The 22,214-nt window shown below is 51.2% G+C and overlaps 1 protein-coding gene across 2 annotated transcripts in view; it reads left to right on the forward strand.

The window, feature by feature from the left end:
* Positions 1-1,731: 1,731 nt before the first annotated feature.
* The window catches only part of OLFM2 (olfactomedin 2), a 61,591-nt gene continuing 41,108 nt past the window's right edge, over positions 1,732-22,214 (forward strand). The window contains exon 1 of one of the 2 annotated variants that reach the window (XM_038567365.1): positions 1,732-1,850. In XM_038567365.1, the coding sequence (XP_038423293.1) occupies positions 1,788-1,850 (63 nt within the window). In that variant the 5' untranslated portion in view covers positions 1,732-1,787. Of the gene's footprint in view, positions 1,851-18,559; positions 18,765-22,214 lie in introns of those variants that run through there. The other variant, XM_038567364.1, reaches the window with a different exon arrangement.

The following is a 22,214-nucleotide window of genomic DNA, read 5'->3' on the forward strand; positions in this document are numbered from 1 at the left end:
TACTCTGGCTTCTTCCCACTCTCTCCTCCCCGCTCCCCACCTCAACCTCTCCTCAGGCCTCCTATTGGCTGAGCCTAGCTAGATGCAAGGGAGCCTGGGAAATGTAGTTCACAGGGGCCCCACCCCTGAAACAGAGCAGAGCTGAGGAAGGATGGGGAGTGTACCTAACAGCGCTGGACCAATGTCGACCACATAACACAGGCCATGCTTGACCATCATAATGACCATCTCAGAGCGCAGAGGATATCGTTCAGGGTCCTGAAATACAGCTCTCATAAAGGCATGACTCTGTGATAAATGGGCCTGGTGAGAGTTGGCAGGGACCCCCTGCCCTCAGAGTTGACCACAGCCCACACTTGAGCAAAAGCTTCTGGTTCACACCAACCAACATCCCTTTCCTAGTCTACACCTACCACAGGCTTGGTCTGAGGAGTCAGCAAAGGACCACATCCCATCTACCTGGGAAGAGGAGGTAGAGGGATGGATGAGATGCCTTCGCTGGCTCAGATTCGGTTCTGTGTCCCACACCCCACGGCCAGTCTGCCCAACCCCATGCTTCACTGTGGTACTGCTCTCTGGGGATTGAGCACTGGCTGGGTGCTCTATTTGCTCAAGAGCCACAGATGTCTTCAGACACCTCCATGAGGAAACAGGTCTCCCAAGAGAAGGAAAGCTCTTTGCCCAAGGTTACATGGCCAAGAAGTGACAGACCCAGGGTCAAACCCAGTTCTACTGGAAGATAAGCTCTTTTCTTGCTTTGACAAAACCTTCCATAACCTGTTACCTGCATGGCATGCAGCAGGGTCAGAAAAATACCAGGCCAACCCCCTACGCCCCCCCATGGATGGCTGATTCCTCTGTAACACGACTTGCTTGCTCCCCCCACCCAAAAAGCTATTGAGGGGCTAAGGGCGGGAAGACGACTGCAGAGACAGGGAGAAGCAGAGGAAGGCTGGAGACAGGGCAAGGACTTCTTATGCAGAGGGCTTCTCGGTGGAGGCAGCGCTGTTAAGATTTTGATCTGGTCCCTCATCTTGGGCCTTTGAAACGGGAGTGGGAAACTGTCTCAGGTGTGGCGGGGAAGGGGAGATTGAGGAAGAAGGGCCTGGGGAATGGGGTGGGAGGGGAGAGCGAAAGCCAGACATCCCGTTTGGGAGCCAGGCCCACGCAACTGGTCGCTGGTCCATCCGCCTCCCGCCCCCATTTATGTCCCTCTTTGTTCCAACTCTGTCCCACCCCCGTGTCCCGGCGAGGACCCCCCCTTTCCTCGACGTCCCATTCCACAAGCTGTGCCTCAGTTTCTGTCGATTCTTGAGTTCCTTAAGGAGGGGGCCTCTCGATCTCTCTCCCTCTTTACCAGGCCTTCCTCCTACTCCCCCGGCCCCTCGATCCCCATCCCACCCCCATCTGCAACGTGGGAAAGGTCCTGCGAGGCTGAAATTTACCAACACGTGACGAACCCCTCCCCCATCTCCGTGAGCCACCCCCACGGGGCCTGGTCCCCAGCCCCCGTCCCCGGGCCGGCTCCTCCCCCTTCCCCGCCCCCAGACCCACGCGGGGTCGGCGCCCGCAGACGAGCTGGGGGCGGGGCGGGGGGCGGAGCCCGCAACAAAGACTCGGAGCGCGCGAGGGGGGCGGGGGCGGGGCGGAATCCCGGCCGCCGGCGAGGCGGGGGAGGCGGCGGCGAGGGTCGCCCCGGCCGGGCGGGGTCGCGCAAGGTGGCGGTCCCCGCGCCCAGGCGCCGCTCGGGCGGGCGGGGGGCCGGGACGCCGGGCGGGGGGCGCGTCATGTGGCCGCTCACGGTCCCGCCGCTGCTGCTGCTGCTGCTGTGCTCAGGCCTCGCCGGACAGGTAGGGGCCCGGCGGGCAGGTGCAGGCGCCAAGGGCTCCAGGAGGGGCGAGGCTCCTAGAGGGTCCCTACAGAAACGCGATTGGGGGCTCCGCAAGCCCCCCGGGGCTGAGAGGGGCGGGGGTCGCAGCGGGGGAGGGGCTGGGATGGCCACCCCGGCTTTGGGGAAGGGAAGGGGGGGCTTCACATCCAGCCTCGAGCTGAGATGGCTGGGGGGCACAGTCCAGCCCCAGCCTCGGGGTTCTCAACCTGTCGGTGACCCGGAGCCCACCCCTGCCATCTCCCCGAAGCTGAGTGGGGTTTTGGGGGCAACTTCAGGGGGCCTTGGGCTGTTGCTTACCCTTCGCTCCCCCATTCTGGCAGGAGGTGCCCCCATTCTGCAGCCCCTCTCTCCTCACCTGCACCCCCGGTGTGGGGAAGGGGGCGGGACTCACGTGTGAGTGACTGGTGGGGACGTGTGTGAGGTGCTGGAGGGGTGCTGGGTAAATGTGTGTGTCTGTGTCACGGCTGGGTGTGACAGAGTTTGTGTGCTTGGCTGTGCCTGAGTTGGGATGTGATGGGAGAGGGTGTCTGTACGTGAGGGACAGAGTCCGTGTGTGACAGTGGGAGGCTGTGGCTGGAGGGTTGATGTGACAGTGCGAGGCTTGTGAGCCTGCCACCTGGAGTTGTGTGTCTGTGTGACTGGTGGTGTGACAGCGAGCGAGGATTGTGTTAATCCTGGCGGTATTTGGGCAACTGAAGCTGGGTGGTGTAGAAGTCTGTGCATAAAGAGCTGTGTGTGTCCCCACGATTCTGTCCATCTGCCCGGGTGCTGCACACAATGTGTGTGACCAGGTGTGTGGCTGTGGGAGAGTTTGGGGTGGCCGTGTGCTATTCTGTGCCTTTGAGCAAATCACTCCAAGAGGGAGGGTTGAAGAGCAGGAGCTGTGTGTGCAAACGTGTACATCCATGCATCTGTGTGTGTGTGTGTGTGTGTGTGTGTGTGTTGGTGCCTTGTACTCTCCATTCATGCTTTCACAGAAACAAGTCTTCCTTCTCCTAGTAGCCCCATCTCTTGGGCAGGCTTAGGGGGCCTTGCAAAATGGGAATGGGTGTCCCAGTTTTCTTCAGCTGTTGGGAAACCTCTTTTCTCCTCCATCTTGGACGTCAGCGCCTCCTCAAGTTCTCAGATCCGTAGGAGCTCGGAGAGAAAGCTGGAATCTAAAATAATAATTATAATACAGCTAACATTTATTAAGTGCTTATTATGTGCTGGGCGCCGCTTCAAGCACATGGTATGAAAGAAGGCATTTAACCCTGCTGGCACCTACTGGTGGGCGTTCTTGTTACCTTCATTTTACAGACAGAGAAACTGAGGCACGGAAAAGTTAAGTGGCTTGTCAGGCTCAGATAGCTCAGGAGTGGCAGAGCTGGGATTGAACAAAAGGCAGTCTAGTTCCTTTTTTTTTTTTTTAATTATTTATGATAGTCACAGAGAGAAAGAGGCAGAGACACAGACAGAGGGAGAAGCAGGCTCCATGCACCGGGAGCCTGATGTGGGATTCGATCCCGGGTTTCTAGGATCGCGCCCTGGGCCAAAGGCAGGCGCTAAACCGCTGCGCCACCCAGGGATCCCAAGGCAGTCTAGTTCCTAAACCCACACACGTTTACCTTCCTGTTAAATAATCCACTTCACAGGTGTGGACAGTGCCTGTGTAGAAACTAGAAGAGTTTTTTGTTTTTGTTTTTGTTTTTGTTTTTTTTTTAGCTCAGAGGAAAAACAGTCCTGGCACCTTCTCTTGCCCGGTTCAGAGAAGAAAGGAATCAGACCCTTCTAGGCACCCCAAGGGGCGTTGGGAGCCCTGGAGGTCACTTCTAAATAGGACCTCCATGCCATAGGGAGAGGTTGTGGGGTCCCATCCCTCCGTTCTCGTTTCCCCATCCAAGGCCCCACATTCTGGCTGGGATGGGAAGTGTGCTCAGTACCTGGCATCAGACCGCACACAGTAGATGCTCGATTGATCTATCAGCCAGAGAGAAGAGAGACCAAAAGTGCCTTAAGGTAGAGAGAATGCTGGCAAAAAATGGACCGGGAGTGAAGGTAAATTTGGTTTCCCTGGGAATCACCACCTCGGGATTCTCCTCCCCCCTTGCTAGAACCTGGGGAACTCTAGATTTTTTGACCTGTCGCCACGATTGGCCGGTGGTGCAGGAGAAGGCAGTGGAAGGTGCTGTTGGGGGTTGAGTTTAGAGACCCCTGGATGGAGAGGGAGCCGTGTGGGGGCGGCGCCAAGCGGGACTGCTTGGGGGCGGGGCTAAGCTGGGTTCGGAAGGCGGGGCTAAACGCTGGATGGGGCGGGGTTAAACTGGGGTAAATCAGTTGGGGCAGGTGGGGTCCTGCAACTGGCTGCAGTGCCTCCAGGCGGCCACCCTGGGTACTGCAGCGTCACAAACTGGTCTCTGCCCCTAGCGGCCCACCCAGCCTGGCGCCCCAGAGAAGGAAAGGCTCTGAAGAATGAGTGCGTGTCCCCTCTCTACCCCCACCCCCCGCCGTCTCTTCCCAGAGGCCCCTTCTCAGACCCTGATGGGCCCTGGGCTCCACCAGGGGTCCCTGCTAGAAATCCTTCATTTGTCTTTTCCATCAACAGATGCGATTAAGCATTGGGATGATAGCCATGAACCAAGTTGTCAAATCCCTGCCCTCCTGGAACTGATCGTCTGACGGGAGAAACAGGCAGGAACTGAATAAATATATAATACAGTGTCAACAACGAAATGAATATATAATACAATGCAAGTGGTGTGAAGAATAAAAACACAGGATAAAGGGGATTAAAGAGTGATTGTGGTGGTGTGGGTGGCTATTTTAACAGGTGCGGTCAGAGACTTTGTCTCAAAGGAGGTGGTATTTGAGATGACCCCTGAAGGAGGTCAGAGAGGATGCCTTCTGAATATCCAGGGGAAGGGCGTTCAAGGCAGAGGGAATAACAAGTGCAAAGGCCCCGAGGTGAGAACATCTTGGTATATTTGAGGAGCAGTAAGGAGGCTGGTGTGTCTGGAGAGGAGTGAGGGGAGGGGAGTTTGGGGGAGAAATGAGGCCAGGTAAGCCAGGAGGGGCCAGACCAAGTGGGAACTTGTGGGCTATAGACAGGAGTTTGGATTTGACCCTGAGAACAGGAAGTGGCACTGGTCAGAGGAGTCATCCATCCATCCATCCATCCATCCATCCATCTACCTAGGGTCTGTGTCAGATGTTCTGGGTCTGGCCTGTGTGTGCCTTGAAGACTACCAGGTAGCTTTCCCTGTGGGAAATATGCCCACTTCCTGACTACTGAGAAGCCCTCCCTGAGATCTAGCTATAGATCTGGCTTAGCCACTCTCTGGATTGGAAGTCATCTCTTCCCTGGGGTCCCCACAGGATGCGAGAGGAGGAGGAGTTCAGTTTGTACTGCATACCTCAGGGCCTTTGCACTGCCATTCCTTCTTCCTGGCACACTGTTCCCTTCCTCTCCTTTTATTTAAATGACACCTCCTCCAAGAGACCCACCTTGACCAACCATCTAAAATAACCTCCCCACAGCCACTCTCTGAGTTCTTATTCTATTATTTTTCTTCATAGCCTGTCAGTACCTCTCCACAATTTGTTTATTCATTCATTGTCTGTCTCCCCCTAGAGTGGTAACTCATCGGGATCTAATGGGCTTTGTTGTATCTCTGGTGCCTACCGGATAGGCACACACAGAGCCTGGCACACAGTAGGTTCTTAACAGACATCTGTTAAAATAAAAACTTGAGGGATCCCTGGGTGGCGCAGTGGTTTAGCGCCTGCCTTTGGCCCAGGGCGCGATCCTGGAGACCCGGGATCAAGTCCCATGTCGGGCTCCCGGTGCATGGAGCCATCTTCTCCCTCTGCCTGTGTCTCTGCCTCTCTCTCTCTCTCTCTCACTGTGTGACTATCATTAAAAACAAAACTTGAGGGGAACCTGGGTGGCTCAGTCAGTTAAGCTTCTGCCTTTGGCTCAGGTCATGATCCCGGGGTCCTGGGACAGAGCCCTGCATCTTGCTCCCTGCTCAGCGGGGAGTCTGCTTCTCCCTCTGCCCCTCACCCCATTCTCTCTCTCTCTCAAATAAAGACAATCTAAAAAATAAATAAATAAATAAATAAATAAATAAATAAATAAATAAAAACTTGAATGAATGGCTGAATCTCCCTCCTCCTCCCACAGAGTCTCTTTGTTTCTCAAACAGTGGGACTCTTGTACTAAAGGGGGAGGGCGGTGAGGGACCAACTGTCCCCTTGGGCCATCCCCTACCCATTTCAAATCAACCACTGCTCTTGGATCAGAAGCATCAGGAAAACCCATCGTCTTCTTTTTTTTTTCTTTTATGATTTAATTTATTCATGAGAGATAGAGGGGGGTGGGCAGAGACACAGGCAGAGGGAGAAGCAGGCTCCTCACTCAATGTGAGACTCGATCCCAGGACCCCAGGGTCACAACCTGAGCCAAAGGCAGACACTCAATCTCTGAGCCACCCAGGCTTCCCAATCCATCTTCTTCATTTGTGCCTCAAATTCCACCATTACAGAGCACCACCATTTGGGGTTAACACTCTGTTCTCCTGGGTTCCTTTAGAAAATGTTAATGTCCCAGGTGGAGGGAAGTAAAATGAAGTCTTGAGGACTCTCTGATAAATGAATTGGACATTTTCTTCCTAGGGAAGGGGGGGTGGGGGGGGTGGAATGTCAAGCCCCGGTTCCAGATGAAAGAGCTGGGGTGACACCTAGTGGTAAAATGAGGTTTGTGCAGAGATTGTGCGTGTCCCCGTGGCTCTGGTGAAGGTGCGCACACCAAAGGCGTGTCTGTGCCAGGGTAGGGCAACCGAGTCACTAGCCACAGGTGCAAAATTGAAGGGGATGCCAAAGAAAAAAGTCAGAAATCAAAATAAGTAATATTTTTAAAAATCAAAATGAATGCAAAAATATCTGTGCTACGGGGGTGCCTGGGTGGTGCTGTCGGTTAAGCAGCTAAGCGTCTGCCTTTGGCTCAGGTCATGATCTTGGGGTCCTGGGAGGGAGCCCTGCATCGGACTCTGTGCTCAGTGGGAGTCTGCATCTCCCTCTCCCTCTGTCCCCCTCCTCCCCCATTCCTGCTTGTCCTCTCTGCTCTCTCTCTTAAATAAGTAAATAAAATCTTTAAAAAGTCTGTGATACAAAATATCAAAATTTTAAACAAACACAGGAACTCACCCTGCACTTGAATGACTCATATCACTTGCCTCACTACCCCTGGGCCTACAGGAGTTCATCTGTGGCATCGATGGGGGTGTGTGTGTGTGTGTGTATGTTTTAGAACCACAGACTTGGCATTGACCACGCTGGGCACAGGGACACGTTTGTGCCATAATCATGTTTGTGGGTATGTGTACACAGTTTGTCATATGGGTTGACCATGTGCCTGTGGATGGGTTTCTCATGAGCCTGGCATCTGAGATGGGCAATGACTTTTGTCCCCAGAGTTCAGCGTCAGTGCCCGGGAGGCAGTAAGTTGCTGTTTTCACTTATTCTTGCACTCATGTGTTCATTTGGAAAGCTCTCATTGGGAGTCTTCTGTATTTTGAGCCTCACGCCAGACAACAATGTCTGGGTGACGACATGAGCTCTTCAGGGGTGGGGTGGAAGATTTAACTTCTCGGAAGCTGAGTCTGGCTATGCAGGAAGAAAGGAGTTGTGACAGAGCGAGAGAGTTGTTCCCACTTTTTGAGACCTCTTGTCTGAGAACACCGATATGTCTTCCTGCCCAGCGGAGGGCTGGTGCATCTCACAGCCTCATCTATCCAGCTCAGCCACGCACCAAGGAGAAATCAGGAAGAGCTGAGAGGAGTCAGAGTAGAGTCTGTGAAGTCTACGTGCAGAAGCTTATTTGCGTTGCTTCTGGGAGCCCCTGGAGGCTCCCTCGGTGCCTGTTTACTCTTACTTTACACATAGTTCTAGACACCTGGGCAGCTAGCATCTCAGCCCTGTTTAGCAGATGAGTCAACAGGAAGTCACAGCGTGAAAAGAAAGAAACCAAAGGCAAAGTCAGTTGAAGCCACTGAATGAAATGGCAAATAGCTCCTCACCTTTGAGGCTCATGATAGGCACATGATAAACCAGATTCTTTCTTTTCCTAACGTCTCAAGTCATTTCTACATGAAAGACACCAAGCAAGCCACTGGGCACATGGAAGCGTGTGGCACAACCCACCGTGGAGTAGTTCTCAGGACTAAGTGAGGGTGTGTGGGTCTGTGTGTGTTTATTTTTTTTTTAATTTTTAAAAATATTTTATTCAGGGATCCCTGGGTGGTGCAGCGGTTTAGCGCCTGCCTTTGGCCCAGGGCGCGATCCTGGAGACCCAGGATCGAATCCCACGTCGGGCTCCCAGTGCATGGAGCCTGCTTCTCCCTCTGCCTGTGTCTCTGCCTCTCTCTCTCTCTCACTGTGTGCCTATCATAAATAAATAAATAATTAATTAAAAAAATATTTTATTCATTTATTCATGAGAGACACACAGAGAGGCAGAGACACAGGCAGAGGGAGAAGCAGGCTCCATGCAAGGAGCCTGACGTAGGACTTGATCCTGGGACTCTGGGATCACGCCCTGAGCTGAAGGCAGCACTAAACCACTGAGCCACCCAGGCTGCCCCTCTGTGTGTGTTTAAATGAAGAGTTGTTGTTGTTTTTTTGTTTTGTTTTTTTAATTTTTTTAATTTATTTATGATAGTCACAGAGAGAGAGAGAGGCAAAGACACAGGCAGAGGGAGAAGCAGGCTCCATGCACTGGGAGCCCGACGTGGGATTCGATCCCGGGTCTCCAGGATCGCGCCCTGGGCCAAAGGCAGGCACCAAACCGCTGCGCCACTCAGGGATCCCTGTTGTTGTTTTTTTTTAATGTGGCAAAATACACATAACAAAATTCACCATCTTAGCCATTTTTATTTTTAGTTTTTTAAAGATTTTATTTATTTATTCATGAGAGACACAGAGAGAGAGGCAGAGACACAGGCAGAGGGAGAAGCAGGCTCCTCACAGGGAGCCTGATGCCGGACTCGATCCCAGGACCCCAGGGTCATGCCCTGAGCTGAAGGCAGACGCTCTACCACTGAGCCACCCGGGCACCCCCTATCTTAGCCATTTTTAAATGTACAATTCTCTAGTGTTAACTCCATTCACATTGTTCTGCAACCACATCCATCCCCAGAACTCTGTTCATCTTGCAAAACTGAACTTCTATCTATTTTTTTTAAGATTTTACTTATTTATTCATGAGAGACTGAGAGAGAGAGAGGCAGAGACACAGGCAGAGGGAGAAGCAGGCTCCATGCAGGGAGCCTGATGTGGGACTTGATCCCGGGACTCCAGGATCATGCCCTGCGCGGAAGGCAGGCACTAAAGTGCTGAGCCACCCAGGGATTCCCTGAACTTCTATTAAACAACCCCTCATTCCCTTCTCCGGCCCCCGGGAACCCCCTTCTGCTTTCTGTGTCTTTGATTTTGACTACTCTAGGTGCCTCCTATGAGTGGAATCATGCAGTATTTGTCTTTTTGTGGTTGGCTTATTTCACTCCACATCGTGTCCTCAACGCTCATCCCACGTTGTGGCAGGTGTTAGCATTTGCTTCCTCTTGAAGGCTGAATAGGATTCCATTGTATGGACGTTTTGTTTCTCCATCCTTCAGTAGACATTTGGGTTGCTTCCACCTTTTGCCTATTGTGAATGGTGCCGCTGTGAACAGGAGGTGTGGATATCTCTTTGGGACCTCACTTCTGACTCTTTCGGGTGTACACCCATAAGTGGGATTGCCGCCATACTACACCATTTTACATTCCCACCAACAGTGGGGCTCCAGTTTCTCTACATCCTCGCCAACGTTGATGTTACTACTTGACTTTTTGGCTTTAGCTCATCCCAGTGCATGTGATGTGATCTCTCACTGTGGTTTTGATTTGCATTTCCTGAAGAGTTAGTGATGTTGGGCTTCTTTTCACGTGTTTATTGTTGTTCCTATATCTTCTTCGGAGACTTGTCAAGTCCGAAGTCCTTGTTTTGTCCAGGTTTTTAGTCTGGTTGTTTGTTTTTCTGTTTAGTAAAAGATGAGAGAGTGAGAGGGATGGGCTGGGAGGAGGGGCAGAGAGAGAAGGAGAGAGAAGCTTACACAGGCTCTGCGCTGGGCACAGACGCAGGGCTTGATCCCACCACGCTGAGATCATGACCTGAGCTGAAATCAAGAGTTGGACACCTAATCCACTGAGCCACTCAAGAACCCCTAAGTAAAAGTTTTTAAAGCCAGGAATGAGATCTGGTTGGATCTGGGTGAGGGCCAGAGCCTCTGGCTATAACATGGAAGACCCTGGAATCAGAGATTAAAGGCATAAAGCCAGAATCACGACAGGAACTGACAAGGCATGAGGCCTAGCAGCACTAACATTTGGGGAATGGAAGGAGTGTACCTCTCATTGTCTGGGGTCTGAAGTCCTTGACAAAAACAATCATCTCAAAAAAAAAAAAAAACAAAACAAAAAAAAAACAAAAAAAAAAACAACCATCTCCTTCCCAGTCTCTTCCTGGAATTCTGAACCAGGCAGGAAAGTGGAGATGACAAGAGGGGTGAGGGGCCCCGAGACTTTTGGGGAGACAAAAGCGAAACGTGTTTCAACACCATTCCCAAACACTTGCTATCACCAAGCAAAATGCTGAAAGCAGGCGTAGGCTAGAAGATTAACGCCGTTTGTGTTCTGAGGCGTGCAAAGCTGCGTATGTGCGAACACAAATTCATGCCTTTCTTACGTGTGGATGAAAGAGGCCACGTGGCAAAGAACACTTAGTTTTGCTTGGCTTGTGTTTTGTTTTTGTTTTCTTTTTTGGTTTGTGGTTCTTAGCTTTTCTACCAGAAAGTCCTATCATTTTTACTTGCTGCACATCAAACAGGGATGGAACTTATACCTGAATTCATATATTTGAGTAAATTTTCTTCTCGACATAAAGCCTATCGAGAGAGAAGTGTGCAGATCATAAAGGGGCAGCTTGATAAATTGTCTCGAAGTGACATGGTGTTACCAGCACCAGGTAAAAACAAAAACAAAAATTTCAAAAATCCAGAAGCCCCCCTCATACGCCTTCTAGTTTACACCTGCTCCCCCAAGAGTTACTGCTAAGCTAATGCTCCCGAGTTTGGCCAGCTTTGTAATTTTTTTTTCCAGCTTTGTAATTTAATGAAGTCATGAGGTATGTTGTTTTTGCAGCCCAGCTTGTTTTGCTTAACATTATGTTTGTAAGATGCCACCATAATACTGCTTGGTGTTCATTGCCTGTTTTCGTCATTTTATGGCATTCCATTATGTGGTTATACCATGATGTATTTGTTCTACAGTTTCTGGGCATTTGGGTTGGTGAAGTTTGTGGCTGGCACAAACAGCGCTGATAGAAATATTCTGACACTGTCTTCAGCGAATGCTCGTTGGCATTTCTTTTGGGGACTGGTAAATACTGATTCATTGCCTTGGATCATCACAGGGTTAGATTTCTGCAAGCCTCTGGTCACAGTTTTATCGACCAAACAACATGCCACCTAGTTTTATGTATGTTTCTGCTTAAAAACACCTTATTCAATATACATTGTTGATTGATTAGCATCAAACTCATGGCCAAAAGCATTATAACTCACTCCTGAACGAAGCCTATTGACAAGATGTATTTTCTCCAAAGACATGTCACAGCCTGCTTGCACTTAGAAACACTTACACAGCACTTAGCACTGTGCTTGGGGGCCACTTAAAATAGTGAAATCACTAAAAAAAGCACGCGAAAATGTGAAAACCTTGGCACTAAAAAGCCAATGAAAAAGATGGTTGTGTATAATTCTCCTCCTAGGTATGTATATGCAGTTGAGTCTCATTATTTGCGGGTTCCATATTGGCAAACTCGCCTACTCACTACAATTTATTTGTAACCCCAAAATCAATACTCATGGGGCCTTTGTGGTCATTTTTGGACATACACGCAGTGGCAAAAAGTGGAGTCACCAACATGCTGAAACAAGAAGGCAGAGTATGGTCATGTTGGATTTCAGTTGGGAGTCTGTGCGTTGGTGACCCCATTTTTTTTCTGCCACTGCGTGCACGTCCACAAACGACCACAAAGGCCCCATGAGTATTGATTTTGGGGTTACAAATAAATTGTAGTGAGTAGGCGAGTTTGCCAATGTGGAACCCGCAGATAATGAGACTCAACTATATATACCTCGGAGAATTGCTGAGTTGTAGCAGAGGAATAAATTGAGCTTCAGGAGATACTCCCAGTCTTCCAAAGTTCCAGACTCTTCAATTTTTCCATGTACTCTTCCACCTGTAGTGTATGAGCATTCCAGCTGCTGCACATCATCACCAGCACTTGGTGTTGTCTTTCCTTTTCCCTTTAGATAGTGTGGTGGGTGTGTAGTGGTAGCATGTTTTGGATTTAATTTACCTTTCCTGATGATTGATATGAAATACTTTTTCACTTGTTTATCGATCACTCAGTGTTCCCTTTTGCGAAATGCGCTATTATGCTGCCTGCCTTTTTCTTACTGATTTGTAGGAATGTGTGTGCCTGTGTATCCAGATTTTATATCTGTATCTGTATCTATCTACACATATCTTATATAGATTAAATAAGATAAGATATGAGTTCTCTGTTGGACGTAAGGATTGCAAATATCTTCTCCCATTCTGTGGCTTGTCTTTTCATTCTCTTAATGGAGTCTTTGATCAATAGAATGTCTTAATTTTAATGTAGCTCAAATAATATTCTTCCCCTTTAAGGTGAGTGCTTGTTAGTGTCCTGTTTTAGAAATCTTTGCCTACCCTCAGAGTAATGAAGATGTTCTTCTTCTTTTTTTTTTTTGAAGATGTTCTTCTATATTTTCTTCTAAAAGATTTATTGTTTACTTTTCACAATTAGATGTACAGTCCATCTGGAATTGATTTTTGCATAGGATATGAGGTAGGGATCAACATTTATTCTTTCCCCTGTGAATATAGGCCCAGTTGACCCAGCACCACGTAGACTCTGGAGCCTGACTGTCTAGGACAGTATCCTGAGGGCCTTTGGAAAATTTAGCATCTCCGTGCCTCTGTTTCCTCATTTTAAAGATGGGAATTGTAATCCTATCTACCGCTACTCAGTGATAGTCTGAGGGTTTAAGTGAGTTATTACATGTACATTGCTGCAAATGATACCTAGCGTGTATAAGTATTCAGTAAACCTTAACAACCATGGTTATTATTTCTGACAGTTGTCAGCTTTTTCCCTCCGGAGAATTTTCAGGTCAGGGAAAAAAACATTTCTTTTCGTGGCTCCTGATTCTGGAGCATTCAGGTTGCTCTAACAGAATACCATTGACTGAGTGGCTCATAAACAACAGATATTGTATTTCTCACAGTTCTGGAGGCTGAAAAGCCTATGATCAAAATGCTGGCAGGTTGGGTGTTTTCTCCCTGTGTTCTTATATGGTGGAAGGGAGACGGAGCTCTCTGAGGTCTCTTTATAAGGATACTAATCAATTCCTGAGGGTGGAGCCACCCTCATGACCTAATCACCTCCCACAGACCTCATCTCCAAATACCATCACGCTGGGGATTAGGTTTCAACATAGGAGTTTGGGGGGGGGTACACAAATACTCAGCCTAAGACACTCCCCAACACCATGCTAAGAGCGATGATGGTGATGGAGAAGAAGGGATACTTTCTTGGGGCTCCTCGCTGGCTCAGTTGGAGGAGCATGTGACTCTTGATCTCAGGGTCCTGAGTTTAAGCCCCACATTGGGTGTAGAGATTACTTACATAAATAAATATTAGGGCTCCTGGGTGGCACACTCAGTTAAGTCTTCAGCTCTTGGTTTCAGCTCAGGTCGTGATCTCAGGGTCATGAAATCCATCCCTGAGTTGGACTCCATGCTCAGCAGAGAATCTGCTTAAGACATTCTCTCTCCCTCTGCCCCTCCCCCATTCTTTCTCTAAAATAAATAAATAAATATATATTTATTAATAAATAAATATATATATATATTTAAAGAAGGGATACTTTCTGGAGGCATTTTTGCATCAAGATCAGTGAGCATTGGGATGCGTGGGTGGCTCAGTGGTTGAGCCTCTGCCTTCAGCTCAGGACATGTTCCTGGGGTCCGGGATCAACTCCCACATCAGGCTCCTTGCGGGGAGCTTGCTTCTGCCTATGTCTCTGCCTATCTCTCTCTCTGTGTCCCTCATGAATAAATAATAAATAAAAATCTTAAAGATCAGCAGGCATTGGTGCTAGTTTGGATGGAATGGGAGAAGGAAGAGTAAGGGAGGCACAATCTGTAGTTTCTGAGGGTATATCTGGGCCAAGACCAGGGGGAGGCAAACAAGGAAACTGGGGCACAACATTTAAAGACTCATTCTCACATCAGTGCAATTGCAGGGCACCTCAAGGGAGGGGGCTTGAAGGCAAAATTTAAGAATGCCGTGCTTAACAGTTTTATTGAGGTATAATTTACACACCATAAAATCTATCTGTTTAAGTGTGCAATTCGGTGACTTTTTAGTAAATTTGCAGAGTTGGCCAAACATCACCCCAATCCAGTTTTAGGACATTTCCATCACCCCCAGAAGATCCTTTATGCCAATTTGCAGTCCAGACCCACAGCCACCCCCAGTTACAGGCAATCACTAATCTAATTTCTGTCTCTGTTGGTTTGCCTTTTCTGGACATTTTGTGTAGATGGAATCATACAAAATGTGGGGTTTTTTTTAAGGTTTTATTTATTTGAGAGACAAAGAGTGTGTGCATGAGCTGGGAGAAAGGCAGAGGGAGAAAAGAAGCTGACTCCCCGCTGAGGATGGAGCCCCACATGGGTTCCCAGATCCTGGGATCATGATCTGACCTGGAGGCAGATGCTTAACCAACCGAGCCACCCAGGAACTCCAAAATGTGGCCTTTTGTATCTGGTTTCTTTCACTTAGCAAAATATTCTCAAGGTTCATCCATGTTGTAGCCTGTATCTGTAGTTTGTTCCTTTTTATTGCTGAATAACATTCCCATGTATGGATGTACCACAATTTATCCATTCACTAGTTGATGGGCATTTGGATGGTTTCATTCATGATGAAAATGGTGGCAGGAATATTCACATACAAGTCTTTGAATGGACATATGCACTTATATCTCTTGGTGTTTGTTGGGTCTTATGGTAAGTTTCCGTTTGACTTCTTAAAGATTTTATTTATTATTTATTAATTTTAGGGAGAGAGTGTGAACAGGGGTAGGGAGCAGAGCGGGCAGGGGAGGGAGGGGTAAAGAATTTCAAGCTGACTCATGCTGAGTGCAGAGCTGGATGTAGGACTTTTACCTCATGACCCTGAGATCATAACCTGAGCTGAAACCAAAACTCAGATGCTCCATGGACTGAGCCACCCAGATGCCCCTGTTTAATTTTTTAAGAAATGGCTAAATTGTTTCTCAAAGTGGTTGCAACATTTTATATTCCCACTAGCAATAGGTTCCCATTTCTCCACATCATCACCAGCACCATCTTTCTTTCTTTTTTTCTTTTTTTTTTAGCACCATCTTTCTGACTGAAGTTGTTCTGGTGGGTGTCATGTGCTGTTAGTCCTGTGAAACAGAAGTGGGAATGTCCAAGAAGCAGATGGGCTGGTCTGAACTCCAGCTGGAGATCTGAGCTGCAGACATACCTTTGGGAGCCTCAGCCTCATTTTGTCAGTCAACTAACAACAATTTTTGAGCACCTACTATGTAGCAAGTACCATTCTAAGCCCTGGGGTTTCAGCTGTGAAAAATACAGCCATGTGGGTACCCTTGTGAAATTGAAGGTGTAGTGGAGGAGACAAACCATAGACCAATAAAAGTAATCTCTCTCTTTCTCCTTCTGCTCCTTCCCTCACCCACAGGCTCCCCCGCAAAATAAGTTAATAAATCTTAAAAAAAAAAAAAAAGTAGTGTTCTGGGTAGAGTGGACAGCAATGCACAGCAACTACAAAGGTCCCAAGGTGGGAATGTGCCAGATAGAACCAAAACTTTGGGAGTGGGTGTGATGATCCAGAAACAGTATACAGGTTGAGCCGAGTAGCGACCCAGGACAAAACCCGGTGAGATATAGACATTTAGGGAGAAGGCAGGAGACAGTGATGATGCAGCCAGAGAGGTGCTGGCGGAGCTAGGAAATGATACGTTGTCTCTGAAATCTAAAAAGAAATTACTTTCGAAAAAGAGGAAATGATCCATGAAGACTAACCTGTGAGATAACTAATGAGGGCTCATGTGAGGCTGTGGGATAGGCAAACTGGAAGATCACTGCTGCCTTTTGGTGAGAGGAGTTTGGAAGCATTCAGGAGGCAGGGGGTGGTGAGGCAGTAGAGACAGCAAATGCAGGTGTGAGCCTAGACCATTCCTTGGAGGAGCCTGACTGGAAGGAGCGAGGGCAGTTTCCCACAGCAACCAATGGTGAGGGAGTGAGAGAGTATCAGAGGGTTCCAAATTTTCTAAGCTCGGGGATCCTGGAGTGCAGTGATTTTGGAGTCTGAAATCAGACAGACCTGGGTTAAAATCCTGAGCCCCTACTTACCAGCTGGGTCACCTTGACTTGGTCCCCTCTCCTCTCTGAGCCCAGTTTCCTCACCTGCAAATAGGGACGTTGCTGTCCTTTTCATGGGAGGTTGCAGCTGGTGCTCAGCCAGCACATTTGCAAAGTGTTCAGCACTTGTAAATGCAAGCTGTAGTACAAGGAGGCAAGGACACATCTCATTTTTTTTTAAAGCTTATCATCAGTCGCAAATAATAACAATGGCAGCTACTATTTATGAAATGCTTAGCATGTCCCAGACACCCTGCAAAGTACTTTGCAAGCACGTCACCCCTCCTCCCCGGCGCTCCCCCAGCTCACTCTGCTCTAACTACACTGGCCTGTCCTTTGAACACTTATGTTCCTGCCCCAGGGCCTTTGCACTTGCTGTTCCCTTTGTCTGGAACTCTTCCCTCATGTATCCAAATGGTTCCCTCCCTCCCTCACCTTCTTCAGGTCTCTGCCCAAATGTCACTGCCCAACCATCCTGACTAAAGTTTACTCTCGGCCTTAGTCTGGATGCCCCTTCCTCCCCATAGCCTGTGTATTTTACCACCCCCCCCCCACCTTGTCTGTCTTGCCCCATAGAATGTTCAGCCCCACAAAGGCAGGCATTTTTATCTGTTGTTAAAGGTGCGTTGCCCACGGTAGATGTTCCACATAGTAGATGTTCAATAAATCTTTCACTTGATCCTCCGGACACTCGAGCCCTTCACACATACTAGGTACACGGGTCCTCACAACCACCCACATTGCAGATGAGGAAACTGAGGCGGAGACGTCTTTGTCGGGGGTCACAGAGGGTCAGCACCTGCCTCTGGGTGTTGGGCTCCGAGAAGGGGCAGCGCAAGCCCCCACCGCGGCGTTCGGCGCCCTCCCTCGCGACCCTCGGCGCGCGGCCACTGCCCGGGAAAGGCCTGAGTCATCGCCGCCTCCAGACGGCGGCGGCCGCGGGCTGCGGGCGACGGCGGCGGCGGCCCGGGCGGCGGCGCGAGGTGATGCGGGGACGCCGGGAGGGGGCGTGAGTGCAGGGAAAACAGAGGAAATTAACCCCGCCGGGCGCTCCTCCCGCCGCCCCGCCGCCCCCGCGGCCCGCTGGGGCGTGGGCGGGTGGGCGCCTCCGCAGGCCCCCTCCGCGCGAGGGGCGGACCCCGAGTCCCGCGGCCCCGGGGCAGGTCCCGAGTGCCGGACCCCCCGCCCCCACCCCAAGTTCGCGTAGTGAGTGGAGACCCGCCCGGACTAGTCTGCGAGAGGCTGGGCTCCTCCGTCTCGGCCGCCCCGCGTTACGATGCGCCCCTCGGTGTCCTGGGAAGTCCCCCCGCTGCCGGGTGACACCCCCACCCTCCACCACTGCCGCACCGTCATCCGAGCAGCCGGTCTCCTGGCTCTGGACCCGCCACTCTGGGCTTCCCTGGTCCCGACACCACCGAGGGGGCCCCAGAGCGGAACCGGGGAAGCCCCTTCCCCCCGGGCGCGGGGGCCCTGGGTGCCCCGGCTGCGGGGCGCGCACGAGGGTGGCCCCGCGGCTCCCGACGCCTGCGCCCCCGGGCTCGAGAGCGGGGTCGGGGTCGGGGTCGGGGTCGGGGTCGGGGTCCTAGCGGTAGAGGGTGGGGACCTGCCGGCTTCGGGCGGCGCGCGTGCGGCGGCTGCGGCTGAGCCCGGGGGGCGTGGGGTGCGGAGCGCCCAGGGCTCCGAAAGGGGCTGCCCGCGGAGGGTGGCCCGGGAGCGCCTGGGGGGCGGGAACGCCGCTGGGGGGCGGGGCTGGGAATGCCGCGGCGGTGGGGGTGGGGCGGGTGGGGAAGGCCGCCGCAGGGCGCCCCGCTGGGGGTCGGGGGTCCCCGCGCGGCGGCGGCGGGGCTGCGGGGGGCGGTCTGGGCGCCCCCCGCCCCCGCCGGGCTCCGGGCCGGAGCCGTGACGTCACGGCGGCTGGAAGTGCCCGGCGCGGAGGCGCGGGAGGGGGTGGGGGGCCGAGCCGGCGCTTTATAAGCGGAGCCCGCCAGGCGCGCCGAGCCGCAGCCCGCGCCCGCGAGCCCCCCGGCCGGCCCCGGCCCGGCCCCCAGCTCGCGCTCGCGCCCCCGGGGCGGCTGGGCGGCGAGGGACGGAGCGCCAGGCGGCGGGCCGGAGAAGGGACGCGGCGGGCGGCCGCGGGGCATGAGGCGGGGGCGCGATGTCGGTGCCGCTGCTCAAGATCGGGGCCGTGCTGAGCACCATGGCCATGGTCACCAACTGGATGTCGCAGACGCTGCCCTCGCTCGTGGGGCTCAACGGCACCGTGTCCCGCGCGGGCGCCTCCGAGAAAATCGTGAGTGGCCGCCGCGCGGGGGGCGCTCCCGGGGGGCGTGGTGCCCGCGCCGCCGCAGCCCCCGGGGGCCCCCGCCCCCCTCGCCTCCCGGGGCGCCCGGCCGCGGGGCGCCCTCCCGGGCTGGGGCCGGACGCGGGGGAGCCCCGGGACCCCGACCCCCCCCCCCCGCGCCCTTTATTCTCCGGATTATTGCTGCTTCTCATTATTAGTGAGCAGGGTCCGAGGGGCAACAATGTGCTGGGCTCGCTCGGCTCCCCGCGCAGGCGGCAAGGGCTGCGCAACGGAGCCGAGCCCGGCGGAGTGGGGCGGAGCGCAGGGTAGATTCGGGGGGCCCGGGCGGACCTTGCCTCTGAAGCCGGGAGCCACGGGCTCTCCGAGCGTCTCCACCTTAAGGATCGCGGACTGTCCATGTATCTCTGAGTCGTCCCGTCTCCCTCTCTGTCTTTTTCTGTCTCTGTCTATTCTTTCGCCTCTGGTTTGCTTCTCTGTCTCTCCCTGTCTCTGTCTCGATCTCTGTTGCATTGTCTCTGACTTTGTATCTCTTTTTGTCTTTTTCTCTCCCCTGCACCCACCCCGCCCCCCCTCCCCCCTCCAGCCCCAGCAGCTCCTTCCCGGTTACCTGCTTCACCATGTGCTGAATATTTATTCCCAGAACTCGCCCTCTCTCTAGGAGGCAGATGAGTCTCAAGACTGGGACAGGGGCGAGGGCTGGCGCTGCCCCCAGAAATACAGGATTGCCCCTTGCCTCATCCCATCCTATCCTCCTCTATCACCTTCATCCTCCAGCTTCCGTGGCCTCAGAGCTTTTTTTGGGGGGGAGGAGGGGTGCGGGAAGACTCAATGGTGATCAGTAATGGTGTTCCTGGTGTCCTGGGGAGAGAGAAGAAGGCAGCCTCCACTGCAAACTTCCCTCGGTCTCCTCCAGATCCGGCTCTCCCCTCCCATCTTTCCCCCTCTTCAATCGGTTTGCGGGACTCCTCCCAATAGGTGGAACTGGGATGCACGGAGCTCCCTCTCCTGCTCAGTGTTTCCCTAACTTCACCAGCTCCCCTGTTCAGCCCCCAGTGGCCACCACACCACTTTCTTTCTCCTTGCTAAGAGGAAAAGAAGTCTTTGCTCCCAAGGGTTGAAGGCAAGGTGGGGGGGCGGGGGGCATGCACTGTGCCCAGGCTTTGTCCATCCCCTCGGGGGGAGATGGTTATTGGGCTTGGCACTGGTGAGGGCTTTCAGTCCAAATTCTCAGACTTGAAGCTAATGTGTGAAACAGTGTCTTTCTGTGTGTCTGTCACATTGAGTGATATTATTCGAGTATATCCTGGTGTGTCTATCTAGGCATGAGTTTTGGTGTGTGAGTGGGGTTGGGTGTGAATTGAGGGAGAAAGTTTATGAGCTTTGCCAGCAGAAGGGTCCAAGTGTGTCTTCCTGTATGTGAAGGTGTGTCCCAGAATGAATGTGAGTGTGTCCCTGAGTGAGTGTGTCTGGGTGTGGATGTGTCCAAGTGCATATCTGCAGTTCTATGTCCCTGACTGTTTGTGTGTGTTCTATGTCCATGAGTTTGTACACATGAGTCTGTGACAGGCTTCTTGCTCTTTTGCCTTCTGAGGGGGAAGAGAGATGATGTCTCATTGGAATCAGAAGCCAGATTCCCCTCCCCCCCTCACAGAGTGCGGGTCTGTGTAAAAGTGTGCATGTAATATGTATAACATATGGTGTGTGGGGAAGGTGTACTACATAAATGTGGAAGAGTGTGTCTCTGAGTTACGATTTTGTGTGCACATGTGTCTGTGCTAATATGTATATGTGTGTTTTGTGTGCGTATAAGTATAGACATGTATGTCCTTAGAAGCCTGTGCCTATGTGTATATCTGTGAATGGTATGTGTGCCTACCTTGTATGCATGTGGGTGGATTCCTGCATGAATCATGTGTTTTCTGTAAGTGTGTGTGCATGGATGTGTACCCAAACAGAACTGCTCTTTTTTTTTTTTTAAGATTTTATTTATTTATTAGAGACAGAGTGAGAGAGAGAGAGAGGGACGGGGAGAAGCAGGCTCCATGCAGGGAGCCCAACGTGGGACTCTATCCCAGGTCTCCAGGATCACGCCCTGGGCTGAAGGCAACGCTAAACCGCTAAGCCACCGGGGCTGCCCCAGAACTGCTCTTCATTCCGATCTATATATAGCTAATAGGACCACAGCCCAATACTTCCACAAAATTACCTCCTGAAAGCTAGTATTTCTCCCACCCCTGAGCCCCACTCCATCCTTCAGTCTCACTAAGCCTTGCACAAGGACTCGGTGGAATGAGATGCCAGGACTTAGGACCTGAGGGAGGGGAACTGTCACATGAGAGTGCTCTAGAAAGGGTCTTGGGAGTCTGGTAGACCAAGGTCAGAATCTACTCTCCCACATCTTGCTCTATGACCTGCTCTTGACTCTGGGTGCCAGTGAGTTCACCAATCTGAGCTCTGGTTTCCTCATATATAAAATGAGAATTATAATTCCTAAGTCCCAGAATTGTTGTGGGTAACAGAGATCTATAGTTCAGCTTCCCACCTATCCACCCTTTCCATCTGTTTCTCCACCATCCATCCATCCCTTTATCCTCCCATCCATCTCTCCATCCACCTCTTCATCCATCTGTCTCTTCAGCCAGCCATTATCTGTCATCTGTCTCTCCATCCCTCCTTCTTTTCATGTATCTGCTCATCCTTCTATCTATCCATCATCCAGCCATCTCTTCGTCTATCCTCAATATCCATCCTTCTATCCATTTTGTTTATTCAGCAAACCTCTATGTCAAGCATGTTTTATTTATTATCCATTTTGTTTATTCAGCCGCCTCTACGTCAAGCATGTTTATGCCTAAAAGCTCCAACTCAGTGCCTGACATAGTAGATGCTCAGTTAGCAATAGGAGTTTAAGTCATACATATCCGGGTTTGAATTCTGGCCCTGCACTTTACTAGCAATATGTCCTTGGGGAAATTATTTAATCTCTCTAAGCTTCAATATCCTCATTAGTCAAGGAGAGTTTAGAGTCCCCATTAGACCACAGGATCCATGAGGAACCACAGAGGACATCTGTGTTTTGCTCACTACTGAACCCTAAGTCCTGATGCACTAATAATAGGTCTACAATAAATATTTGTCAAGTGACTGAACAGTAATCACATTTTCATAAGGATTCATGGATTCCACCTTTATATGAAAACAAATGGCTGGGAGTATAGTAGTAGTGTTCAGTAAGGAGGAGTCACTTTGTTTGCCATGGTAGTCAATCACATAGAAGGCACAGAGTAAATATTTGTCAAGTGTCTAAGTCAAGAATCCGCTTTCCTGGGGTGCCCCGTTGGCTCAGTAGGTGGAACATGCGACTCTTGATCTCAGGGTTGCGAGTTTAAGCCCCACATTGGGTGTAGAGATTACTTAAAAATAAAATCTTAAAAAAAA

The sequence above is a fragment of the Canis lupus genome, chromosome 20 (assembly GCF_011100685.1).
Source record: "Canis lupus familiaris isolate Mischka breed German Shepherd chromosome 20, alternate assembly UU_Cfam_GSD_1.0, whole genome shotgun sequence".
Classification (NCBI taxonomy): Eukaryota; Metazoa; Chordata; class Mammalia; order Carnivora; family Canidae; genus Canis; species Canis lupus.